Source organism: Pristiophorus japonicus, chromosome 2 (assembly GCF_044704955.1).
Source record: "Pristiophorus japonicus isolate sPriJap1 chromosome 2, sPriJap1.hap1, whole genome shotgun sequence".
NCBI lineage: Eukaryota > Metazoa > Chordata > Chondrichthyes > Pristiophoridae > Pristiophorus > Pristiophorus japonicus.
In genome coordinates, this window is record NC_091978.1 from 94,665,401 (window position 1) to 94,688,651 (window position 23,251).

The window sequence follows — 23,251 nt, forward strand, 5'->3', positions numbered from 1 at the left end:
CGCTCCCCTCCCCCGACCCGACACCCGCTCCCCCCCCCCCGACCCGACACCCGCTCCCCGACACCCGCTCCCCCCCCGACCCGACACCCGCTCCCCCGACCCCCCCCCTCTTTCCCCTCCCCCTCCCCCTACCCCCTCCCCCTCCCTCTCTCCCTCCCCTCCCTCCCTTCTCCCCCCCTCCCCTCCCTCCCTTCTCCCCCTCCCTTCCTCCTTCCCTCCCTCTCTTCTCTCCCTCCCCTCCCCTCCCTCTCTCTCTCTCTCCCTCTCTCTCTCTCTCTCCCTCTCTCTCTCTCTCTCTCTCTCTCTCTCTCTCTCGCTCAGCGGCACGAGCAGCTGCAGAATTCTCTCTGGCTGAAGCACTTTCACACAGGTAGGAAGATGGTTTATTTAATCTTTTCTTGGCTTATAAATGTTTATTCAGGTTGGATTTATTTGTATAATATTTGTAGAAGTATAAATAAGGATTTATTGTCAAATTTAATGAGTTCCCTTCCCCCCACCTTGTTCTGGGCGCCTAATTTGTAACCTGCGCCTGATTTTTTAATGTGTAGAACAGGTTTTTTCAGTTCTACAAAAATCTTCACTGGCGCCATTCTACTTTAGTTTGGAGTACGTTTTCACTGTGGAAACTTTCAAATCAGGCGTCAGTGGCCGAACACGCCCCCTATTGAAGAAAAAATTCTGTTCTAAACTAGAACTGTTCTACCTGACTAGAACTGCAGAAAAAAAAATGTGGAGAATTGCGATTTCTAAAATAGTCCGTTCTCCACCAGTTGCTCCTAAAATCAGGCGCGAATCATGTGGAAACTTGGGCCCCTTGTTTCAGTTTAATGAAAGGCAGCTCTATTTTGTGTCGGATAATGGGAGACTACACTGGAAGATTGGTGACCAAAATAATTGTGTGCTACCCTAATGAATAGAAATGACCACTTCTAAGACACTGTGGTGCTGATTTACATTTGTTACAGAAAAATAAGAAGTCTAGCTATTAAGTCAAATTTTAGAATTTGCTTTCTTAAATCAAAGCCCACTGTAAGAATTTAGTTGGTGGCCTGATTGATAAAGGCACATCCCATTGTATGGAAAAGACACCCAGGCCAAAAGGATAGCTATTTTTATGCTGTGTTAGCTACTCTCAGATAGCCTTGAGACACTGCAGTTGCCCTCTGAAGCCCTGATTTACAGAGGAGGGAGGGTCTTCAGTTTTTCTGTTTGCCATCTAATGAGCCACTGCTAGAAAGTACATGTGGTTTTTGTAAATAATGGGCCCAAGTTTCGGGCCGCGGCTAGAACGGCGCAGCCCCGACCTGGACGCCCATTTTTCGCGCCACAAAGTGCGCCTAAAAAAAACTTCCAGATTCTCCGGCTCCCTGCAGGTCGTTTGCAGCTCGGCGCGGCGCAGCACAAGCTGTAGGGGGCGGAGCTAGGTCCCTGCGCTGAAAACAGTGCCGGGACCTCTGCACATGCGCGCTATAGTGGGCGCGCATGTGCAGTAGCTCCAGGCGCCCAAAACTGTGGGAGGGGCCTGAAGCACGCAGCCCCTAGCCCTGGCCGAATGGCCTCACTGGGGCTGCGTGCATAAGGCTGCCTCCCACGCCCAGCTCCTGCTTCCTCCGGACCAGACCCGACTTGACTCCTGCTCCCACCCCCCTCCCCGACCTCCGCTTCCCCCGCTCCCGGCCGATCTCCCCACCCCACCCCCCCGACCGATTTCCCACCCCCACCGACCGTCCCCTCCACCCTGACCCGTGCTCCCCCCGATCCGCGCTCCCGACCACCCCGGACCTGACGCCACCTACCTGTCAATCTGGTAAGTCTAAGCTCGAAGTCTTGGGCCCGGCCCGTTCAGCCTCCTCCCTCTCTCTCTCTCTCTCTCTCTCTCTCTCTCTCTCTCTCTCTCTCTCTCTCTCTTTCCCCCCCCTTCTCTCCCCCCTTCCCCTCCCACCCTTCTCTTCCCTCCCCTCCCTCCCTCCCTTCTCTTCCCCCCCCCTCCCCTCCCCCTCCCTTCTCAACCCCCCTCCCCTTCCCACCCCTCCTCCCCCTCACCCCCCCCCCTCCCCATCCTCCCCCTCCCCTCCACCCCTCGCTGTCAGAAACACAGTCACTGACAGACAGAGAGTGAGAGACACACACACAGGCAGACAGAGACACACGGGGGGGGGCCGTCCCAGCACGCTGTTGGAGGACTCCCGGTGCTGCAGTCAGTAAACATAGAAACATAGAAAATAGGTGCAGGAGTAGGCCATTCGGCCCTTCTAGCCTGCACCGCCATTCAATGAGTTCATGGCTAAACATGCAACTTCAGTACCCCATTCCTGCTTTCTCACCATACCCCTTGATTCCCCTAGTAGTAAGGACTTCATCTAACTCCTTTTTGAATATATTTAGTGAATTGGCCTCAACAACTTTCTGTGGTAGAGAATTCCACAGGTTCACCACTCTCTGGGTGAAGAAATTCCTCCTCATCTCGGTCCTAAATGGCTTCCCCCTTATCCTTAGACTGTGTCCCCTGGTTCTGGACTTCCCCAACATTGGGAACATTCTTCCTGCATCTAACCTGTCTAACCCTGTCAGAATTTTAAACGTTTCTATGAGGTCCCCTCTCATTCTTCTGAACTCCAGTGAATACAAGCCCAGTTGATCCAGTCTTTCTTGATAGGTCAGTCCCGCCATCCCGGGAATCAGTCTGGTGAACCTTCGCTGCACTCCCTCAATAGCAAGAATGTCCTTCCTCAAGTTAGGAGACCAAAACTGTACACAATACTCCAGGTGTGGCCTCACCAAGGCCCTGTACAATTGTAGCAACACCTCCCTGCCCTTGTACTCAAATCCCCTCGCTATGAAGGCCAACATGCCATTTGCTTTCTTAACCGCCTGCTGTACCTGCATGCCAGCCTTCAATGACTGATGTACCATGACATCCAGGTCTCTTTGCACCTCCCCTTTTCCTAATCTGTCACCATTCAGATAATAGTCTGTCTCTCTGTTTTTACCACCAAAGTGGATAACCTCACATTTATCCACATTATACTTCATCTGCCATGCATTTGCCCACTCACGTAACCTATCCAAGTCGCTCTGCAGCCTCATAGAATCCTCCTCGCAGCTCACACTGCCACCCAACTTAGTGTCATCCGCAAATTTGGAGATACTACATTTAATCCCCTCGTCTAAATCATTAATGTACAGTGTAAACAGCTGGGGCCCCAGCACAGAACCTTGCGGTACCCCACTAGTCACTGCCTGCCATTCTGAAAAGTCCCCATTTACTCCTACTCTTTGCTTCCTGTCTGACAACCAGTTCTCAATCCATGTCAGCACACTACCCCCAATCCCATGTGCTTTAACTTTGCACATTAATCTCTTGTGTGGGACCTTGTCGAAAGCCTTCTGAAAGTCCAAATATACCACATCAACTGGTTCTCCCTTGTCCACTCTACTGGAAACATCCTCAAAAAATTCCAGAAGATTTGTCAAGCATGATTTCCCTTTCACAAATCCATGCTGACTTGGACCTATCATATTACCTCTTTCCAAATGCACTGCTATGACATCCTTAATAATTGATTCCATCATTTTACCCACGACCGATGTCAGGCTGACCGGTCTGTAATTCCCTGTTTTCTCTCTCCCTCCTTTTTTAAAAAGTGGGGTTACATTGGCTATCCTCCACTCCAGTAGAAAATGTTTTATTTATTGATTTTTTAAAAATTTATTTTTTATTAATTTTTTTGATTGATTTATTGGTTGATTTATTGCTGTATTTATCATTTATTATTGATGATGACTCTTTTTGTAAAATTGAAGTGTTTAATGTTTGTAAACTTCTCTTTAAACCCCCCCCCCCCCCCCCCGCCCCATTCCCTACACCTGATTTTCTAAAGTGTAGACAAGGTTTTTTTGAGCGTACAAAAATCTTCACCATACTCCATTCTAAGTAAGTTTTCACTGCCGAAACTTTGAAAAGAGTCGTAAGTGGCCGGACAAGCCCCCTTTTGAAAAAGAAATTCTGTTCCAAAGTGAAACTGTTCTAACTGACTAGAACTGGAGCAAACTAAATGCCGAGAATTTGAATTTCTAAGATACTCCGTTCTACACCAGTTGCTCCAAAAAATCAGGAGCAACTGAGGCCGAAACTTGGGCCTAATGAGTTAGCTATGATCGTCTCCATGGTCAAATAGTCTCTCTGTCTGGGTTCACCTGAAGAATGGCCATTTGGGTGAAGTACCAGAGGGCTGCTGTGCTTGTGGCACCATATCCTAGCAAGAGTGTGCCTTTTGGGTGGGAGAACATTTAGGAGGGAGGAGCTGCCCAATGGTGCAGGGGGGACTTGAGATAAATGTGTGAAGTCAAGACAGTTTAAACTGCTGTACACTTGACACGATTATGTGATGTAGCACAGCTAAAATGGAGGGAGCCAATGTTGTTGAAGACAAATAGATCGAATTCTGCACTTCACATTGCAGTGCTCCCACCTGCAAGCAGGATTTCCGGTCTGCTGTATGTGAATCGTGGGACTAATGGCAGCTTTTGTTGGTACTTTTGTAAATTAAAAGGTCCCAAAATGCTTCCAGTTTATTCCAGCATATTATCAGCCAAGAAGCAGCCATATGTGGCAGATAGTTTCCAAAATATTGGTGGGGGAATCAAAACCAGGAATGTAGTAATATTACAAAACCTCACAGGATATTTGAATTGCAAAATGACTACTAGCCACGAGTTGCTAATCTAAATCCAACTTGGTTGTTGTAGTTGTATTGTTCGTACTGTAATTAATTTATTGTCACTATTTTTAAGCAGCATAAGTGGCAGTGTCGAATGTTTTAGTAAATCTTTTTCTTCTATATTTTTTACTACTTGATCTGGACTGTTTTAAGATTCATTCACAAATCCTGAATGTTAAGAGTATCAGTTTGTAGTCGTCCAAGTGCTTTTCTTGAAATACTTGCAATTTTGTATGTTTTACAAACTTCATCCATGCTAATTTTTCTTAAATTGAATTGCTGAAAGCTCTTTGTTCTTCATAGGATTTGCTCATGTACCTGCTTCAGCTTGTCCAGGCTCTAAAGTATGAAAACTTCAATGACATAAAAGTTGGATTAGAACCAAACAGAAGAGATAGCAGTCAAACAGCAATGTCTGAAAGTATGTCTGGCTCATTAGCTGGTACTTCAGAAATGGAGAGGTGAGGGCATTTTTTTCTGTGTATTTTAAGCTTTCTCAAACTAAGACCATTCCAAAATTGTATTCTTTTCCTGTAAAGCTCCTTGGGACAAAGGCATTATATAAATGCAAGCTGTATTCTCTCGTACAGACCTGCCACAATGTGACGACAAAATGAAAAGCACTGAATCCATAATTTGACTTTTATGTATATAAACCTGTAAATAAACCAGGGATTTTTGGTCTGATGCTGTGGTATTCCAACTTCAGAAGGGCCGGAAAACCTGTGGGTGGGAGGGTATTCCATTTTAAGACTGAGATGAGAAATTTCTTCACTCAGAGGGTTGCAAATCATTAGAATTCTCCACTCCATGGGGCCTTGGATGCTCAGTCGTTGTGTATATTCAAGACTGAGATTAATAGATTTTTGGGCACAAAGGGAGTTCGAGTTGATGTAGAAGTTCAGCCATGATATTAAATGGTGGAGCAGGCTCGAAAGGCTGTATGGCCTACTCCTGCTCCTATTGCTTATATTCTTAACTCTCATTCTCCCATCATCAGTATGTAGTGATTGGGGCTTAAATGTTAAACCTGGACATATGCACATAAACACAAGTTTAGATTCATTCGAGACTGCTTCTGGAAACTGCCAGCCATCTGTGAAATGGATTGAGGGTCTGGACTGTTGAAAGGAACTTTGCCTCAAAACTGGGCTTTTTCAGTTAAAATTCTTCAAAAGGGCTTTTAATTTTCAGAGCCTCGTATTTTTTTATCTTTATATTCTGATCTAGCAGTTCAATTTTTTTTTCTATCCTTCTAATCAGAAGATCTTGTTCATGGAGCCATGCAATTTAGTTCTATTTATTGTTTAAAATGTTTTTTTTTAAATTAATCATTTTAGAAAGCTGTGCTGAAGGCCACCACTCTGTAGGAACTACATCAAATTTACAATTTGAAATGGAGTACATCTCTTGATCCCATTTGCTGTTGGAACACAAGACTGTTCCTTTGTTTTAGCTAAATGCAATAAAACAAAATCCCCACACTTTTAGTAGGAACACTGGATAATGATCAGAAACAGGAATTCAAGTTAATTTTACTTTCTCTCCAGGGGAGGCTCACAAAGATTACCTTGGTACATGGATTAAAAGAAACATTCTTAAACATTTTCAGGGTTAAATGCATTGGAGCAACAGTGGAGACATTGATTGGCTCAGTGCCCCTGGGTTAGAGAGGCCAAATCAGCCAGAATTCCTGTTTCTGAACATTATCCAGTACTCCTGTTGCAAATGTGAAGATAGGAACTGTGGTGTCTGTAGCACACAAATCACTGACTCCACACGGTCTGGTATTGATCTAACTGCTGTGACCTTAGTCCTTTATTGAACAGCTCCAGAGTGCTCCACAGGTGTGGTGGGCAGCCTTTTACACTGCCTCGTGCAGGTACTTTCAGGTCTCCCACCACAGTGCCCTCTGTGGTGCACCATTGTACTTATCATATATTTAATGTACCAGAGCAATACACAACAGGAACAAGCTTGGTTGTAGTGATTCCTGTACCTACTGCTGTTTGCAAGGCTCACCTATTTGAGCAATAGTCACTTAGGCAAGGTACCACCAGAGGGCACCAGAAACCTATGTTATGAGAAGTCAGTGGTCTAAGCTTTCCAAACTCATCCTGGCGGATCTGAGGTGGACTGGGCCAGAAATGGGCGAGTGTTTCCCTTTTTTGTTTCCTTTATTCACTCCCTCCAGAGGACAGGCCAATTAGTGTAAATTGATAATTATGTGCACAGGTGCATGACAAATTAAGTTATAGTGAGGGAAAATTGGCTTTTGCCATGTTTCCTGCCATTTGTCTTGTTTTAAGGCTGACCATTCGAGCCATTTGTTAAGCCCTGGCATCCAGCGTTTAGTCAGTGGGCAGGAATGGGCTCTAAGCCTTTTCAAAAAGGAGTCTGTGTAATCATTCAGATAAGTTTTTGCCAAGGAAGGTAACTCGGGCAGGCCTCTCAGAGCTCAGTTTGATGCCCTCCCTCATTCCCAATCTGGCAGAAGCCTGAGACTTGGTCTCTAGCATGCAAATGACCTCAAGGCTGGAATGTCAGCATGGCATGTCTGTGGTGGGTGGAAGTCTGCCTGTCAAAGGTGCCCTCAATTGGAAAGCCTAGACTAATTTTTCTTAACGAGAGCTGGACCTGTTTCTAGTCATTGTACAGATCAGATCAGAATCTTGTGCAAAATTATATTAATCAAGAAATGTTTGGGATTTCACTCTTTTCTTCCCCCCCCCCCCCCCCCCCCCAAATTGGCTTGGGTTTTTAATCTGGTTTTTCACCTCTCCTAGACGATCACATGGCTTTTGAGTGGAGCAGGGAGTGTAAATACATTGTGTTGCACAAGGCATCGTCGTTGTGACAGGCTGGTGGACTGGAAGATCTTTTCCTTTCTCATTGTTCTTATAAACTATTAGAGAACAGTATAGTTTAAAAAAAACGTATTGTCTTTCAAGTGAGTAGTTATACATTTTCATGACATGTTCTAAAGTATTGAGATGGCAGTGTATTGCTGTAACTTCTGTTCAAGTGCAGCATTTTGCAATTCCTGTCTTTTTAAGGCACAAACCTAAATTGCTGAAGATCTTTGTGTACCTGCACTTAAACAATGGTGATATTCTGGACAATTAAAACAAGTAATCATCTGCGATAAGTTTAGTAGATCAACATGAAATTCTGGTCGAAGGCTTCCTTCGGATGTACGCTTCCGACCCATTTGTTTTGCGAAAGTACCTGGTGGACCCGGAGGCGCCTTCGATTCCGGTCGGAGGCCGCCTTTTCCCGTGCATCGCAGCGCCCCCAACTTCGAGGTACGGACGGAGAAGCTGGAGTCACATGGGCCTCGACAACCAATCACGGTACAATATTCTCATTGATAGTAATGGGAACTCCGTATCTCGAATTCCCATTACTATCAATGAGAATAACCCCCAAAAACACCCAAACACAAGATAATTTAAAAAAACACCTCACATATTTAAAATTAATTGAAATTAAAGTTAATTAAATGTTTCAGAAAAAATATATTTTTAGGATTTAAAAAAAAGTGTTTTATTTAGGGTTTAAAATAAACTTACCTTAATGAACAGGGTTTTTAACAAAATCTGTATTTAAATTTAATTTTTATATGTTTTAAAACTTATGCTGGTAAAAGTAGGCTATGCGCCTGCTTTTATCAGGCGTAAAAGTTTGAAGGACATTCGCTGGGCAAGAGATAGGCAAATAGCCCAATCTCACCCACGCGAATGTCCTTCCTGCGGGGATGCAAAAGATTTGTTAAGCGAAAACTTAACAGATGGAAAAGCCGTTTTTTGGCACATGTCCGTACGGACTGGGCAAGGCCTGGATTTCTCGCCCAATCTATAAATACAAATACCAATAGTAGGTCTGCCAAAATTCAGTGCTCATTCTTCATTGTACTTTTTCATATTCTCGTTGGATTAATTTTTTAAAACTGATTGATTTATATTCTGAACATTTTCTTGTAGCTCCCAAATAATAAGCAGTCAGTTTCCTCCAGTATCCTCTCCTCCTCCAGTTTCTAAGGCAAAAGAGACAACAGATGGAGAAAACCTAGAGGTAAAAGCAGTTGATGCAAATTGTTACTTCATGAACTTTTAGCTATTTGTTTTTGTTCTAATGAAAATATCTCTTTATTTAAGATTAGCCATCTATCCTGACTGGTGTTCCCAACATGCAATAAATTATAACTGAAGTACTGAATTGCCTCCACTTTGAGGACTAACCAATATGTATATGAGAAAAATTTAATTATTATATTGTGAAGTTAATGAAGTACTGAAGTAAATCAAATAAGGTTTATAATACACATCTAGTATTCATACTTTCAGTCTGCTTACCTTGTTTGGTAGTTTTAAAAAGAAGTCTACACAGCTACGACACTCTCCTTATGGCTGTAATCCCTGTCCTCCAAGAATATTATCAAGAATGCCCACTATTTTGTCATTGGAGGCAAGCTATTGGCAGAGTTATTGAGTTATTTTGTTGATGTGACATCTCCGAAAGAGACTGCTGAGGAAAACTAGATCGGTGCTGGGACCACAACTGTTAACAATATACATAGATGACCTGGAAGAGGGGACAGAGTGTAGTGTAACAAAATTTGCAGATGACACAAAGATTAGTGGGAAAGCGGGTTGTGTAGAGGACACAGAGAGGCTGCAAAGAGATTTAGATAGGTTAAGCAAATGGGCTAAGGTTTGGCAGATGGAATACAATGTCGGAAAATGTGAGCTCATCCACCTTGGGGGAAAAAAAACAGTAAAAGGGAATATTATTTGAATGGGGAGAAATTACAACATGCTGCGGTGCAGAGGGACCTGGGGGTCCTTGTGCATGAATCCCAAAAAGTTAGTTTGCAGGTGCAGCAGGTAATCAGGAAGGCGAATGGAATGTTGGCCTTCATTGCGAGAGGGATGGAGTACAAAAGCAGGGAGATTCTGCTGCAACTGTACAGAGTATTGGTAAGGCCGCACCAGGAATACTGCATGCAGTTTTGGTCACCTTACTTAAGGAAGGATATACTAGCCTTGGAGGGGGTACAGAGACGATTCACTAGGCTGATTCTGGAGATGAGGGGGTTACCTTATGATGATAGATTGAGTAGACTGAGTCTTTACTCGTTGGAGTTCAGAAGGATAAGGGGTGATCTTGTAGAAACATTTAACATAATGAAAGGGATAGACAAGATAGAGGCAGAGAGGTTGTTTCCACTGGTCGGGGAGACTAGAACTAGGGGGCACAGCCTCAAAATACGGGGGAGCCAATTTAAAACCGAGTTGAGAAGGAATTTCTTCTCCCAAAGGGTTGTGAATCTGTGGAATTCTCTGCCCAAGGAAGCAGTTGAGGCTAGCTCATTGAATGTATTCAAATCACAGATAGATAGATTTTTAACCATTAAGGGTTACGGGGAGCGGGCGGGTAAGAGGAGCTGAGTCCACGGCCAGATCAGCCATTATCTTTTTGAATGGCGGAGCAGGCTCGAGGGGCTAGATGGCCTACTCCTGTTCCTAATTCTTATGTTCAGTCCCAATCATTAATTCAGTGCAGTTTCACAGAAGATGCTAGAATTTCTGCTTGTGCAGAAATACTGAGCTTGGTCATTGAGCCAGGTTATTGATAACTTCTCTGGGTGCAGGCTTCTATTTGGTCTTAACCTTACTAAAGGTAAGATACCATCGATAATGCATTTCTTCCTTGGGAACCGTAAAAGTGAGAATTACAATTAGACCACACACATTTCTCATTTTGGCTGAATTTTTGTGGATATCTTTGTTCAAACAGTGCTAATAACTTGATGGGAGCTGGCTTCCATGGGAGGCTGTGTGAGGGTGCCAAATTAGCATACAAAAAGTTTATACCAAAACCCCAGGTATTAACTGCATCTTTACTGATCACTGCTTTTACATTGGCACTTGCTTTGTTCGGATCTTGGGAGATCAGTGACCGAGAGCAAGCTCTGGGTATTTGCATTACTATGTCTTTGTTCTCTTACTCAGTGGCAGAATCATGGACTCAACTTTTCATTGTATATGGTTTTGCAGACAAGAGAAAAGTCTGATTTGCCATGTTAAGGGAATCGTCCCCCAGCCTGCTGGAATTCTGCAGCCTCTAAAAGCAGCTGTTATTAATTCGGCACATTCCCTTTTGGAATTTACTGGTAGATCAAAAATCTCTACATTTCCCCTCCAGAATGTCCACTCACTTGAAGACAAGACTCTTGGCAATCTCAGCCTTATTGTGGATGATCATATTGACATCCTGGCCTTGAGTGAAACTTGCCTCATGGGTGGCAACACCTTGCCCCTTACTGAAATATCCTCACCTGCCTGCCTTGCCCAAAGCACATGGTTATCGCGTAGCATTTATCACCAAGGCACATTTTGACCTCTTCCTGCTCCCTTCTCGTGATGCACATCTCTCTGTTCCAACCCATTGCCTAAAATCATCTGTCTTCTGCCTGCCAAGTTTTCTGCTTCCAGTGTCTCCTCCTCTCCTCTCTCAGCCTCTGCACTGAGTGACTCTCCATCATTGATTTTCAATCTTCGCCTCAACTCCCATTGGCTTCTCTCCTCTGAACTCACTGCTTCCTTGTCCTGCCTCCATATAAACTCCTTCCATATTCGTGGTCATCCCCTCAATCATGCCATCTCCCATGCCCCCTCTACTCCCGTGGTCTCAATTAGTGACAAATCATCTCTAACCACTTCTGTGTATTCCTCCCCACCCACTTCCACATACCCTCTTTCAACCCCACTTCATTCTGCAGCCACTCGAGAATAAAACGCTCCTTCAATTTACTTAAAACTGCAGTCTGAAGCTCCCAACTATCTAACCTTTGGCCATTCAATCGTCACAATATCTGCGCATCACCTTTTGATGTCTTCATGCCCAACAAAATCTTCACTGACTCCCATCCCTATTGTTCCCTCTGGTACTGTCCTCATCTTCACTCCCTCAAGTCCCAGGGGTGCAGATTTGAGTTTACCTGACACACACCTGGCTTGGCCAAACATCATCAATTCTGGCTAGACCACATCAAGCTTTCCTGCCAAAACCACCCATTACTCTGGAGGCATCCTGGAAGGAAAATATAATTTCAGGCTCCTTCGTTATTAACTGCCTCCTTAAACTCCTGTCCCCTTCCCCCTCCATCCATGCCAAATTTCAGGCACCAGTTCCAGGAGACTCCAGTTTGTGCTTTCAGACTGCTTGTCTCACATCTAGTGTTGGATGAACCATAGTTATCCTCCAGCTAAATATTGGGAAAATTGCAACTATAATCTTTGACCCTACCACAATCTCTGTACCCTCTGTGCTGACTCCAGCCTCCTCCCCAGCTGCAGTCTCTGCCCAAATTGGACTGTTCACAACTTTTAGGGTCAATGCTTGAGCCTGTGCCAAGCTTCTGACTCCATATTCTCTGTCATTATGACTGCCAGTCCGACCTCTGCCCCTACTTCAGCCCATGTGCCACTGAAATCTTCATATTCATGCACTTGTCAGTCTCCAATCTCTAATTACTCCTACCTCCAGCCTCTCATTTTTCACCCTTTGGAAACTTCAGCTCATCAACAACTCTGATGCCTCTATGCTATCCTACACCAAGTCCTAATTGACCCTCACCCCTCTGTCTTTGCATTGACCTGCTCTGACCTGCATTGTTTTTTGTTCTCTATGCTAGCAAGGCTGCAATGCATTGTGCATAATGCAGCCACAGTGCACCACACTGCTGAAGGTGGTAGGATATTGAGCCCAGTGGTATGGGCACCAATTGAATGAACTGGTCACCCCTGGATGATGCCCAGCCGCTTGAACTCCTAGGACCTCAATTTTAAAATTGTAATTCTTGTGTTTAAATAGCTTTTTTTAATGGCCTTGCTCACTACCTCTAAGTCACTCCAGTTCGACAATTTCCATCCCTTGGTACCCAAGAACTCTCCTTTCATGTTGTTCTAAATTGAGCTAAATTTAAAAAGTAGGACCTCAAAAGTAGTAATCTCGGGATTGCTACTAGTGCCACGTGCTAGTCAGAGTAGGAATCGCAGGATAGCGCAGATGAATACGTGGCTTGAGCAGTGGTGCAGCAGGGAGGGATTCAAATTCCTGGGGCATTGAAACCAGTTCTGGGGGAGGTGGGACCAGTACAAACCGGACGGTCTGCACCTGGGCAGGACCGGAACCAATGTCCTCGGGGGAGTGTTTGCTAGTGCTGTTGGGGAGGAGTTAAACTAATATAGCAGGGGGATGGGAACCAATGCAGGGAGACAGATGGAAACAAAAAGGAGACAAAAGCAAAAGACAGAAAGGAGATGAGGAAAAGTGGAGGGCAGAGAAACCCAAGGCAAAGAACAAAAAGGGCCACTGTACAGCAAAATTCTAAAAGGACAAAGGGTGTTAAAAATACAAGCCTGAAGGCTTTGTGTCTTAATGCAAGGAGTATCCGTAATAAGGTGGATGAATTAGCTGTGCAAATAGATGTTAACAAATATGATGTGATTGGGATTACAGAGACGTGGCTCCAGGATGATCAGGGCTGGGAACTCGACATCCAGGGGTATCCAACATTCAGGAAGGATAGAATAAAAGGAAAAGGAGGTGTGGGGTAGCATTGCTGGTTAAGGAGGAGATTAATGCAATAGTTAGGAAGGACATTAGCTTGGATGATGTGGAATCTATATGGGTAGAGCTGCAGAACACCAAAGGGCAAAAAATGTTAGTGGGAGTTGTGTACAGACCTCCAAACAGTAGCAGTGATGTTGGGGAGGACATCAAAAAGGAAATTAGGGGTGCATGCAATAAGGGTGCAGCAGTTATAATGGGTGACTTTAATATGCACATAGATTGGGCTAACCAAACTTGAAGCAATACGGTGGAGGAGGATTTCCTGGAGTGCATAAGGGATGGTTTTCTAGACCAATATGTCGAGGAACCAACTAGGGGGGAGGCCATCTTAGACTGGGTGTTGTGTAATGAGAGAGGATTAATTAGCAATCTCGTTGTGCGAGGCCCCTTGGGGAAGAGTGACCATAATATGGTGGAATTCTGCATTAGGATAGAGAATGAAACAGTTAATTCAGAGACCATGGTCCAGAACTTAAAGAAGGGTAACTTTGAAGGTATGAGGCTTGAATTGGCTAGGATAGATTGGCGAATGATACTTAAGGGGTTGACTGGATGGGCAATGGCAGACATTTAGAGACCGCATGGATGAACCACAACAATTGTACATTCCTGTCTGGCGTAAAAAAATAAAAAAGGGAAGGTGGCTCAACCGTGGCTATCAAGGGAAATCAGGGATAGTATTAAAGCCAAGGAAGTGGCATACAAATTGGCCAGAAATAGCAGCGAAACCGGGGACTGGGAGAAATTTAGAACTCAGCAGAAGAGGACAAAGGGTTTGATTAGGGCAGGGAAAATGGAGTACGAGAAGAAGCTTGCAGGGAACATTAAGACGGATTGCAAAAGTTTCTATAGGTATGTAAAGAGAAAAAGGTTAGTAAAGACAAACGGAGGTCCCCTGCAGTCAGAATCAGGGGAAGTCATAATGGGGAACAAACAAATGGCGGACCAATTGAACAAGTACTTTGGTTCGGTATTCACTGAGGAGGACACAAACAACCTTCCGGATATAAAAGGGGTCAGAGGGTCTAGTAAGGAGGAGGAGCTGAGGGAAATCCTTATTAGTCGGGAAATTGTGTTGGGGAAATTGATGGGATTGAAGGCCGATAAATCCCCAGGGCCTGATGGACTGCATCCCAGAGTACTTAAGGAGGTGGCCTTGGAAATAGCGGATGCATTGACAGTCATTTTCCAACATTCCATTGACTCTGGATCAGTTCCGATCGAGTGGAGGGTAGCCAATGTAACCCCACTTTTTAAAAAAGGAGGGAGAGAGAAAACAGGGAATTATAGACCGGTCAGCCTGACATTGGTAGTGGGTAAAATGATAGAATCAATTATTAAGGATGTCATAGCAGCGCATTTGGAAAGAGGTGACATGATAGGTCCAAGTCAGCATGGATTTGTGAAAGGGAAATCATGCTTGACAAATCTTCTGGAATTTTTTGAGGATGTTTCCAGTAGAGTGGACAAGGGAGAACCAGTTGATGTGGTATATTTGGACTTTCAGAAGGTTTTCGACAAAATCCCACACAAGAGATTAATGTGCAAAGTTAAAGCACATGGGATTGGGGGTAGTGTGCTGACATGGATTGAGAACTGGTTGTCAGACAGGAAGCAAAGAGTAGGAGTAAATGGGGACTTTTCAGAATGGCAGGCAGTGACTAGTGGGGTACCGCAAGGTTCTGTGCTGGGGCCCCAGCTGTTTACACTGTACATTAATGATTTAGACGAGGGAATTAAATGTAGTATCTCCAAATTTGCGGATGTCACTAAGTTGGGTGGCAGTGTGAGCTGCGAGGAGGATGCTCTGAGGTTGCAGAGAGACTTGGATAGGTTACGTGAGTGGGCAAATGCATGGCAGATGAAGTATAATGTGGATAAATGTGAGGTTATCCACTTTGGAGGTAAAAATAGAGAGACAGACTATTATCTGAATGGTGACAGATTAGGAAAAGGGGAGGTGCAACGAGACCTGGGTGTCATGGTACATCAGTCATTGAAGGTTGGCATGCAGGTACAGCAGGCGGTTAAGAAAGCAAATGGCATGTTGGCCTTCATAGCGAGCGGATTTGAGTACAGGGGCAGGGAGGTGTTGCTACAGTTGTACAGGGCCTTGGTGAGGCCACACCTGGAGTATTGTGTACAGTTTTGGTCTCCTAACCTGAGGAAGGACATTCTTGCTATTGAGGGAGTGCAGCGAAGGTTCACCAGACTGATTCCCGGGATGGAGGGACTGACCTATCAAGAAAGACTGGATCAACTGGGCTTTTATTCACTGGAGTTCAGAAGAATGAGAGGGGACCTCATAGAAACGTTTAAAATTCTGATTGGTTTAGACAGGTTCGATGCAGGAAGAATGTTCCCAATGTTGGGGAAATCCAGAACCAGGGGTCACAGTCTAAGGATAAGGGGTAAGCCATTTAAGACCGAGATGAGGAGAAACTTCTTCACCCAGAGAGTGGTGAACCTATGGAATTCTCTACTACAGAAAGTTGTTGAGACCAATTCACTAAATATATTCAAAAAGGAGTTTGATGAAGTCCTTGCTACTAGGGGGATCAAGGGGTATGGCGAGAAAGCAGGAATGGGGTACTGAAGTTGCATGTTCAGCCATGAACTCATTGAATGGCGGTGCAGGCTCGAAGGGCCGAATGGCCTACTCCTGCACCTATTTTCTATGTTTCTATTCCAGCTTCTCAATGTCCCTCTGCCGCCTCCTCCGTATTCTCCTTTATCAGACCAATCTTAAAACCCACTTCTTTGACCAAGTTTGGCTAACCGTCTGTTTTTCCTTTCACCTCTGAAATGCCTATCAAAGACATTATTTGCAAATTGCCCTCCTTCCCCTGCCTCCATTCTCTTTTTCTCTCTTCCTGTCTCTAAGCCGAATTACCACAAAAGTGCTCCCTCAGTGCACATCAGAGATTGATGGCCAACTGTGCAATAAAGGGTAGATATTTTATTAAAAAGTCAGAAACTGAAGGTAGCCATAAACTGAAACAATGCTATGACTGGAATATTACAAGACTTGGTCTTCAGGGTCTGGCATACATGTACACCTAGTCCCACACTGCATGTTTGGCTCTTAGTGCTCTCTGTAGAGGCCTACAAAGCTAATTAGTTGTAAGGCCTACCTTGGGCCAACAAGGGCCAGGCAATAAATGTAGCCTTTGCCAGCATTGGGGAACAATTTAAAAAAAATATATATTTTATCAGACAGATCAAATGAGGTAGTATTGTTGCTGTAATAAGGCACTGGTTAAATCTCAACCTGGAGTATTACTTGGCACACCCTTTGGGAAGGATTTTTATTGAACTAAAGATGAATAAGGTAATGCAGATGATAGGCTAAGTGGAAAGTTTAAGAAAGTTTTGTATTCTTGTGAGAAATGAGAAGCACAAGCACATTTTGAGATGTGATGTATTTCAAAGTTAGCAAAGGATTGGTTAAAATTAATTCAGACAAGTTGTTAACACTGGTGAAGGTTTGAAACTAAGACCATTTAAAAATCAGAAGTAAATGGAGAACTGGGACAGAACTATTTCACACAATGGCTTCTTCAAAATATGAATTAAGTTAGCAGGAAAGTGACTGAAGAAACTGTCCGACAGTTGATTCAAGATTTAACTAGATTTGTTTTTGGAGAAAAATGTTTCAACGATGGTAGGAACATGGGGTTGAGGTCAGTCAAAATAGGATGACTTGTTGGGATGACTGACCCAAATACCAATTATAACAAACAAACTACTAATGCAGTGATCTAATTATTATCTGCTTTGTCATACAATTCCTTGAATTAATACTTCAACTGTTCTCGCTATTGAGGGAGTGTAGCGAAGGTTCACCAGACTGATTCCAGGGATGGCTGGACTGTCATATGAGGAGAGACTGGATCAACTGGGCCTTTATACACTGGAATTTAGAAGGATGAGAGGGGATCTCATAGAAACTTATAAGATTCTGACGGGACTGGACAGGTTAGATGCGGGAAGAATGTTCCCGATGTTGGGGAAGTCCAGAACTAGGGGACACAGTCTTAGGATAAGGGGTAGGCCATTTAGGACTGAGATGAGGAGAAACTTCTTCACTCAGAGAGTTGTTAACCTGTGGAATTCCCTGCTGCAGAGAGTTGTTGATGCCAGTTCATTGGATATATTCAAGAGGGAGTTAGATATGGCCCTTACGGCTAAGGGGATCAAGGGGTATTGAGAAAAAGCAGAAAAGGGGTACTGAGGGAATGATCAGCCATGATTTTATTGAATGGCGGTGCAGACTCGAAGGGCCGAATGGCCTATTCCTGCACCTATTTTCTATGTAACTGTGATTTGACTTTTCTTCCCTCCTCCTCCAGCAAGACCTTTGTGCATTCCTGATATCCAGAGCTTGTAGGAATTCTACTCTGGCTAATTATTTATACTGGTAAGTGAACATTTTTTTTTGCTTTCCCAAGGATTTTCTTGAGGATGATTACTGCATTTCTGCAGCGCTCTATAAGTCGACTGATGATCTTTTGCATGAATAAAATGTAGCTTACAGAATGTTAAATTTCCCCATCTTTGGTATGGTTTTCCTTAAACTTCTGCTCATTTCTATTTTGGAAACAAATAAACTTTCCAAACCCCTGAGAAGGGAAAAGAATGAAAAGGACTCCATGGATCCTGTTCTCAAGTTGGTGCCACAGAGGAACCACATTGATCGAAGTGCTTTTCCCATCTTGTTCATTCGACCTGAACTTTTTTCTATTTCAAAGGGACCACATTAAGAGACCAAATTTAAATTGGATGGCAGTTTAAGCACTAAATTCAACAGTTCCAAAAGCCCCAACTTGCACTAAACATTCTATTCTAGAAATTCTAATCATGCCGATCAGAACTTTTAGTACCAACTCGTTGAACTGCTTGGATTGAAAAAGTCTACACCCAAGTATAAAAACATCTCGAGGTGCTTCACAGAAGCATAATCAGAAAGAAATAGGTGCCAAGCCAAAGAATAGATATTGGGAGGGTTAACTAAAAGTTTGGTCAGAGGTGCGTTTTAAGAGGAGTCTTGAAGAAGGCGAGTCCGAGGAAGAGTCAGAGGGGATTCCAGAGTGTTGGCCCTAGGTGGTTGAACGTATGGTAGAGGGATTCAGGAACAGAAAATTCAGGGGGGGACGTTGTAGGGCTGGAGGAGGTTAGAGATGGGGAAGATAAGGCCATGACCCCCACAAATGTGAATTTCTGTTGTGTATAAGGCCTCTTGGCTGATATCTTTCCTTGCTCACAAGAACTCCAGTTTACAACATGCTGAGGCTGTCCTGAGCTTCCCATGTTGGACCATTGCCTCACTCCTGATTGATTTATTTCTGCACCACAAGATACTGCTTTTTGTGCAACATCTGACAGTTTTTTAAAAAAAAATTCTGAACCATCAGTTCTGATATTGGATGCAGTGGCAACAAACATTTCGACCAATTAATACTTGGGAAAGATTGAATACTTGACTCAGTCATCATCATCATCATAGGCAGGGCGGGGGGGTCACAGTCGTAAGGATAAGGGGTAAGCCATTTAGGACCAAGATGAGGAGAAACTTCTTCACCCAGAGAGTGGTGAACCTGTGGAATTCTCTACCACAGAAAGTTGTTGAGGCCAATTCACTAAATATATTCAAAAAGGAGTTAGATGTAGTCCTTACTACTAGGGGGATCAAGGAGTATGGCGAGAAAGCAGGAAGTTGCATGTTCAGCCATGAACTCATTGAATGGCGGTGCAGGCTCGAAGGGCCGAATGGCCTACTCCTGCACCTATTTTCTATGTCTCTATGTTTCTATGACTTGCTTCCACTTAAAAATGTGTTCTCAGATGAGTGATAATTCCAATGCGGGAACTACACTCTGTCACAGGTTGGACAGACGATGGTTAAAAGGACGTTGGTTGAAGTACCAGTTTGTTGGAGTGCTTGGGTTGTCACGCGCTCCTTCCGCCGTTTGCGCTTAGTCTCCGCTTACTACCGGCGAAGAGACTCTGTGTTCGGTGCCTTCTCAGATTATTCTCTCCCACTTTGAGCGATCACGCGCCAGGGATTTCCAGGTGTCGGTGGGGACGTTGAACTACTTCTTCAAGGAAGCTTTGAGGGTGTCCTTGAAGCATTTTCACCTGGGGCTTGTTTGCCATGTTGGAGCTCTGAGTAGAGCGCTTGTTTTGGGAGTCTCTTATTGGGCATACGGACGATGTGGCCTGTCCATCGGAGCTGATCGAGCGTGGTCAATGCTTTGATGCTGAGGATGTTGGCCTGGGCGAGGACACTGACGTTGGTGCGCTATCCTGCCAATGGATTTTCAGGATCTACCAGAAGCAGCGTTGGTGGTACTTTTCCAGTGCTTTGATGTCCATGTCTCAGAAGCATATATGAGGGCATATTGACTTAGTAGTCCAAGTCCTGTGATTTAATTTAATAAGTATTTGAATTTAAAAAAAATAAATAATCGGGACATTTAGAACTTCAACAGTGGGGCTATCTCGGTTTAACTTTACTTAGTAAATTATAAATGTAGGCTATGCCTAATTTTGCCTTGGTGCATCATACAAACTTCACATGTTTAATGTGCTGTGTACTCGCCAATTTCAATGGTAAAAAGGATGCGTAGGTAGTTAAATTATTTACTCTAGAGCGCCCGATTCTGATTTTGGTAAATTAACTTCAGATTCCAGTTGACTTACATTTGGACTCTGGCTGCTTCTGTGTGTTCTATGTGGTGCATTTTACTTGCAGCAGGGTGTGGGATGAGGAGGGAAATTTGACCATGAAGGGAGTCTTCCTCTTTATATTTTTCTTTTTGATCCCCCCACCCACCCCTCTCCACCCTTCATGCTCTCCCTCCTCAGTTGCTCAGTCCTCAGTAGACCAATGTTCCTGAGTTGGTTTTGATGTAGCTGTGTGGCACCACCACTGTGCTAAATGGGATAGATTCAGAACAGATCTAGCAGCTCACCTAGGCATCCATGAGGCGCTGTGGGCCATCAGCAGCAGTAGAATTGTATTCCATTACAATCTGTAACCTCATAGCCCATATGTCCCTCAGTCTAGCATTACCATCAAGCCAGTGGACTAACCCTGGTTCAATAAGGAGTGTAAAAGAGCATGCCAGGAGCAGCGCCAAGAGAACCTAAAAGTGAAGTGCCAACCTGTGAAGCTACAACACTGAATTACATACATGCTAAACAACATGCCATAGACAGAACTAAATTATCCCATAATCAACAGAACAGATCAAAGCTCTGTAGTCCTGCCACATCCAATCGTGAACGGTGGTGGACAATTAAACAACTAACGGGAGGAAGAGGCTCCATGAACATTCCCATCCTCAATGATGGAAGAGCCTATCACGTGAGTGCAAAAGACAAGGCTGATGTGTCCGTAAACATCTTCAGCCAGAAGTGTCAAGTGGATGATCCATCTCAGCCTCCTCCTAAAGGTCCACACCATCACAGAAGACAGTTTTCTGCTGATTTGATTCACCCCACATAATATCAAGAAACGGCTGAGCGCACTGGATACAGCAAAGGTTATGGGCCTGGGCAACATCCCAGCTGTCGTGCTGAAGACTTGTGCTCCAGAACTAGCTGTGCCTCTGGCCAAGCTGTTCGAGCACAGCTACAACACTGGCATCTACCCGACAATGTGGAAAATTGCCCAGGTATGCCCTGTCCACAAAAAGCAGGACAAATCCAATTCTGCCATATCATAGAAAATAGGAGCTGTAGTAGGCCGTTTGGCCCTTCAAGTCTGCACTGCCATTCAGTATGATCATGGCTGATCCTCTATCTCAACACCATATTTCCGCTTTTCCCCCATACCTCTTGATGCCTTTTGTTTCTAGAAATCTATCTATCTTTCTCTTAAATATATTCAGTGACCTGGCCTCCACAGCCTTCTGTGGGAGAGAATTCCACAGGTTCACCACCCTCGGAGTGAAAACATTTCTCCTTATCTCGGTGACATCAAGGCAGCATTTGACAGAGTGTGGCATCAAGGAGTCCGAGTAAAATTCAAGTCAATGGGAATCGGGCGGGAGAGGGAGAGGGAGAGGGAGAGGGAGAGGCTCTCCACTAGCTGAAGCCATACCTAGCACAAAGGAAGATGGTTGTGGTTGTTGGAGGCCAATCATCACCACCTCAGGACATCACTGCAGGAGCTCCTCAAGACAGTGTCCTTGGCCCGACCATCTTCAGCTGCTTAATTAATGACTTTCCTTCCATCAAAAGGTTAGAAGTGGGGATGTTCGCTGATTGCAGTGTTCAGTTCCATTTGCAACTCACATAATGAAGCAATCTGTGCCCGTATGCAGCAAGACTTGGATGACATTCAGGGTTGTGCTGATAAATGGTAAGTAACATTCACTCCACACAAGTGCCAGGCAATGACCATCTCTAACAAGAGAAAGTCTAACCACCTCCCCATGACATTTAACGGCAATACCATTGCCAAATTCCTCACCATCCATATCCTGAGGGGAGTCACCATTGAGCAGAAACTTAACTGGATCAGCCGCACACCAATACCATGGCCATAAGATCAGATTAAAGGCTGGGTGCTCTGTGGAGATGACTCATCTTCTGACTCCTCAAAGCCTTTCCACCACCTACGAGGCACAAGTCAGGAGTGTGATGGAATACTCTCCACTTGCCTGGATGAATGTAGTTCCAACAACACTGGAGAAGCTCGACATAATCCAGGTCAAATAAGCCCGCTTGATTGGTACCCTATCCGCCACCTTAAACATCACTCACTCCACCACAAGAGCATCATTGCTGCTGTCTGTACCATCTACAAGATGCACTGCAGCAACTTGTCAAGGCTTCTTGCACAGCTCCTCCAAAACCCCTGACCTCTACCACCGGGAAGGTCAAAGGAAGCAGACACATGGGTACACCATCACCTCCAAGTCACACTCCATCCTGATTTGGAAATACATCGCCGTTCATTCATCGTCACTGGATCAAAATCCTGCAACACACTCCCGAACAGTACTATGAAACATAGAAAATAGGTGCAGGAGTAGGCCATTCGGCCCTTCGAGCCTGCACCGCCATTCAATAAAATCATGGCTGATCATTCCCTCAGTACCCCTTTCCTGCTTTCTCTCCATACCCCTTGATCCCCTTAGCCGTAAGGGCCATATCTAATTCCCTCTTCAATATATCCAATGAACTGGCATCAACATCTCTGCAGCAGGGAATTCCACAGGTTAACAACTCTCTTAGTGAAGAAGCTTCTCCTCATCTCAGTCTGAAATGGCCTACCTCTTATCTTAAGACTACGTCCCCTGGTTCTGGACTTCCCCAACATCGGGAACATTCTTCCCGCATCTAATCTGTCCAGTCCCGTCAGAATCTTATACGTTTCTATGAGATCCCCACTCATCCTTCTAAATTCCAGTGAATAAAGGCCCAGTTGATCCAGTCTCTCATCATATGACAGTCCAGCCATCCCTGGAATCAGTCTGGTGAACCTTCGCTGCACTCCCTCAATAGCAGGAACATGCTGGTACCAACGATCTAGGTAAGAAGCGGGAAGAGGTCCTACAACCTGAATTTAGGGAGCTAGGAGTTAAATTAAAAAGTAGCACCTCAAAGGTAGTAATCTCTGGATTGCTACCAGTGCCACGTGCTAATCAAAGTCAAGGGAGCAGGATAGTTAGAATAAATACGTGGCTTGAGCAGTGGTGCAAGAGGAGGGATTCAAATTCCTGGGACATTGGAACCAGTTCTGGGGAAGTGGTACCTGTACAAAAGGGACGGTTTGCACTTAGGCAGGACTGGAACTGATGTCCTCGGGGTAACACTTGCTAAAGCAGTTCGGGAATGTTTAAACTAATATGGCAGGGGGATGGGAACCTATGCAG

At 44.5% G+C, this 23,251-nt stretch overlaps 1 protein-coding gene across 2 annotated transcripts in view; it reads left to right on the forward strand.

Annotated features, from left to right (window-relative positions):
* The window catches only part of pik3c3 (phosphatidylinositol 3-kinase, catalytic subunit type 3), a 155,846-nt gene that overhangs the window by 57,873 nt on the left and 74,722 nt on the right, over positions 1 to 23,251 (forward strand). For both annotated transcript variants that reach the window (XM_070868410.1, XM_070868411.1), the window contains 3 exons: positions 5,028 to 5,185; positions 8,708 to 8,798; positions 17,717 to 17,784. In XM_070868410.1, coding sequence (XP_070724511.1) covers positions 5,028 to 5,185; positions 8,708 to 8,798; positions 17,717 to 17,784 — 317 coding nt within the window. The remainder of the gene's footprint in view (positions 1 to 5,027; positions 5,186 to 8,707; positions 8,799 to 17,716; positions 17,785 to 23,251) is intronic.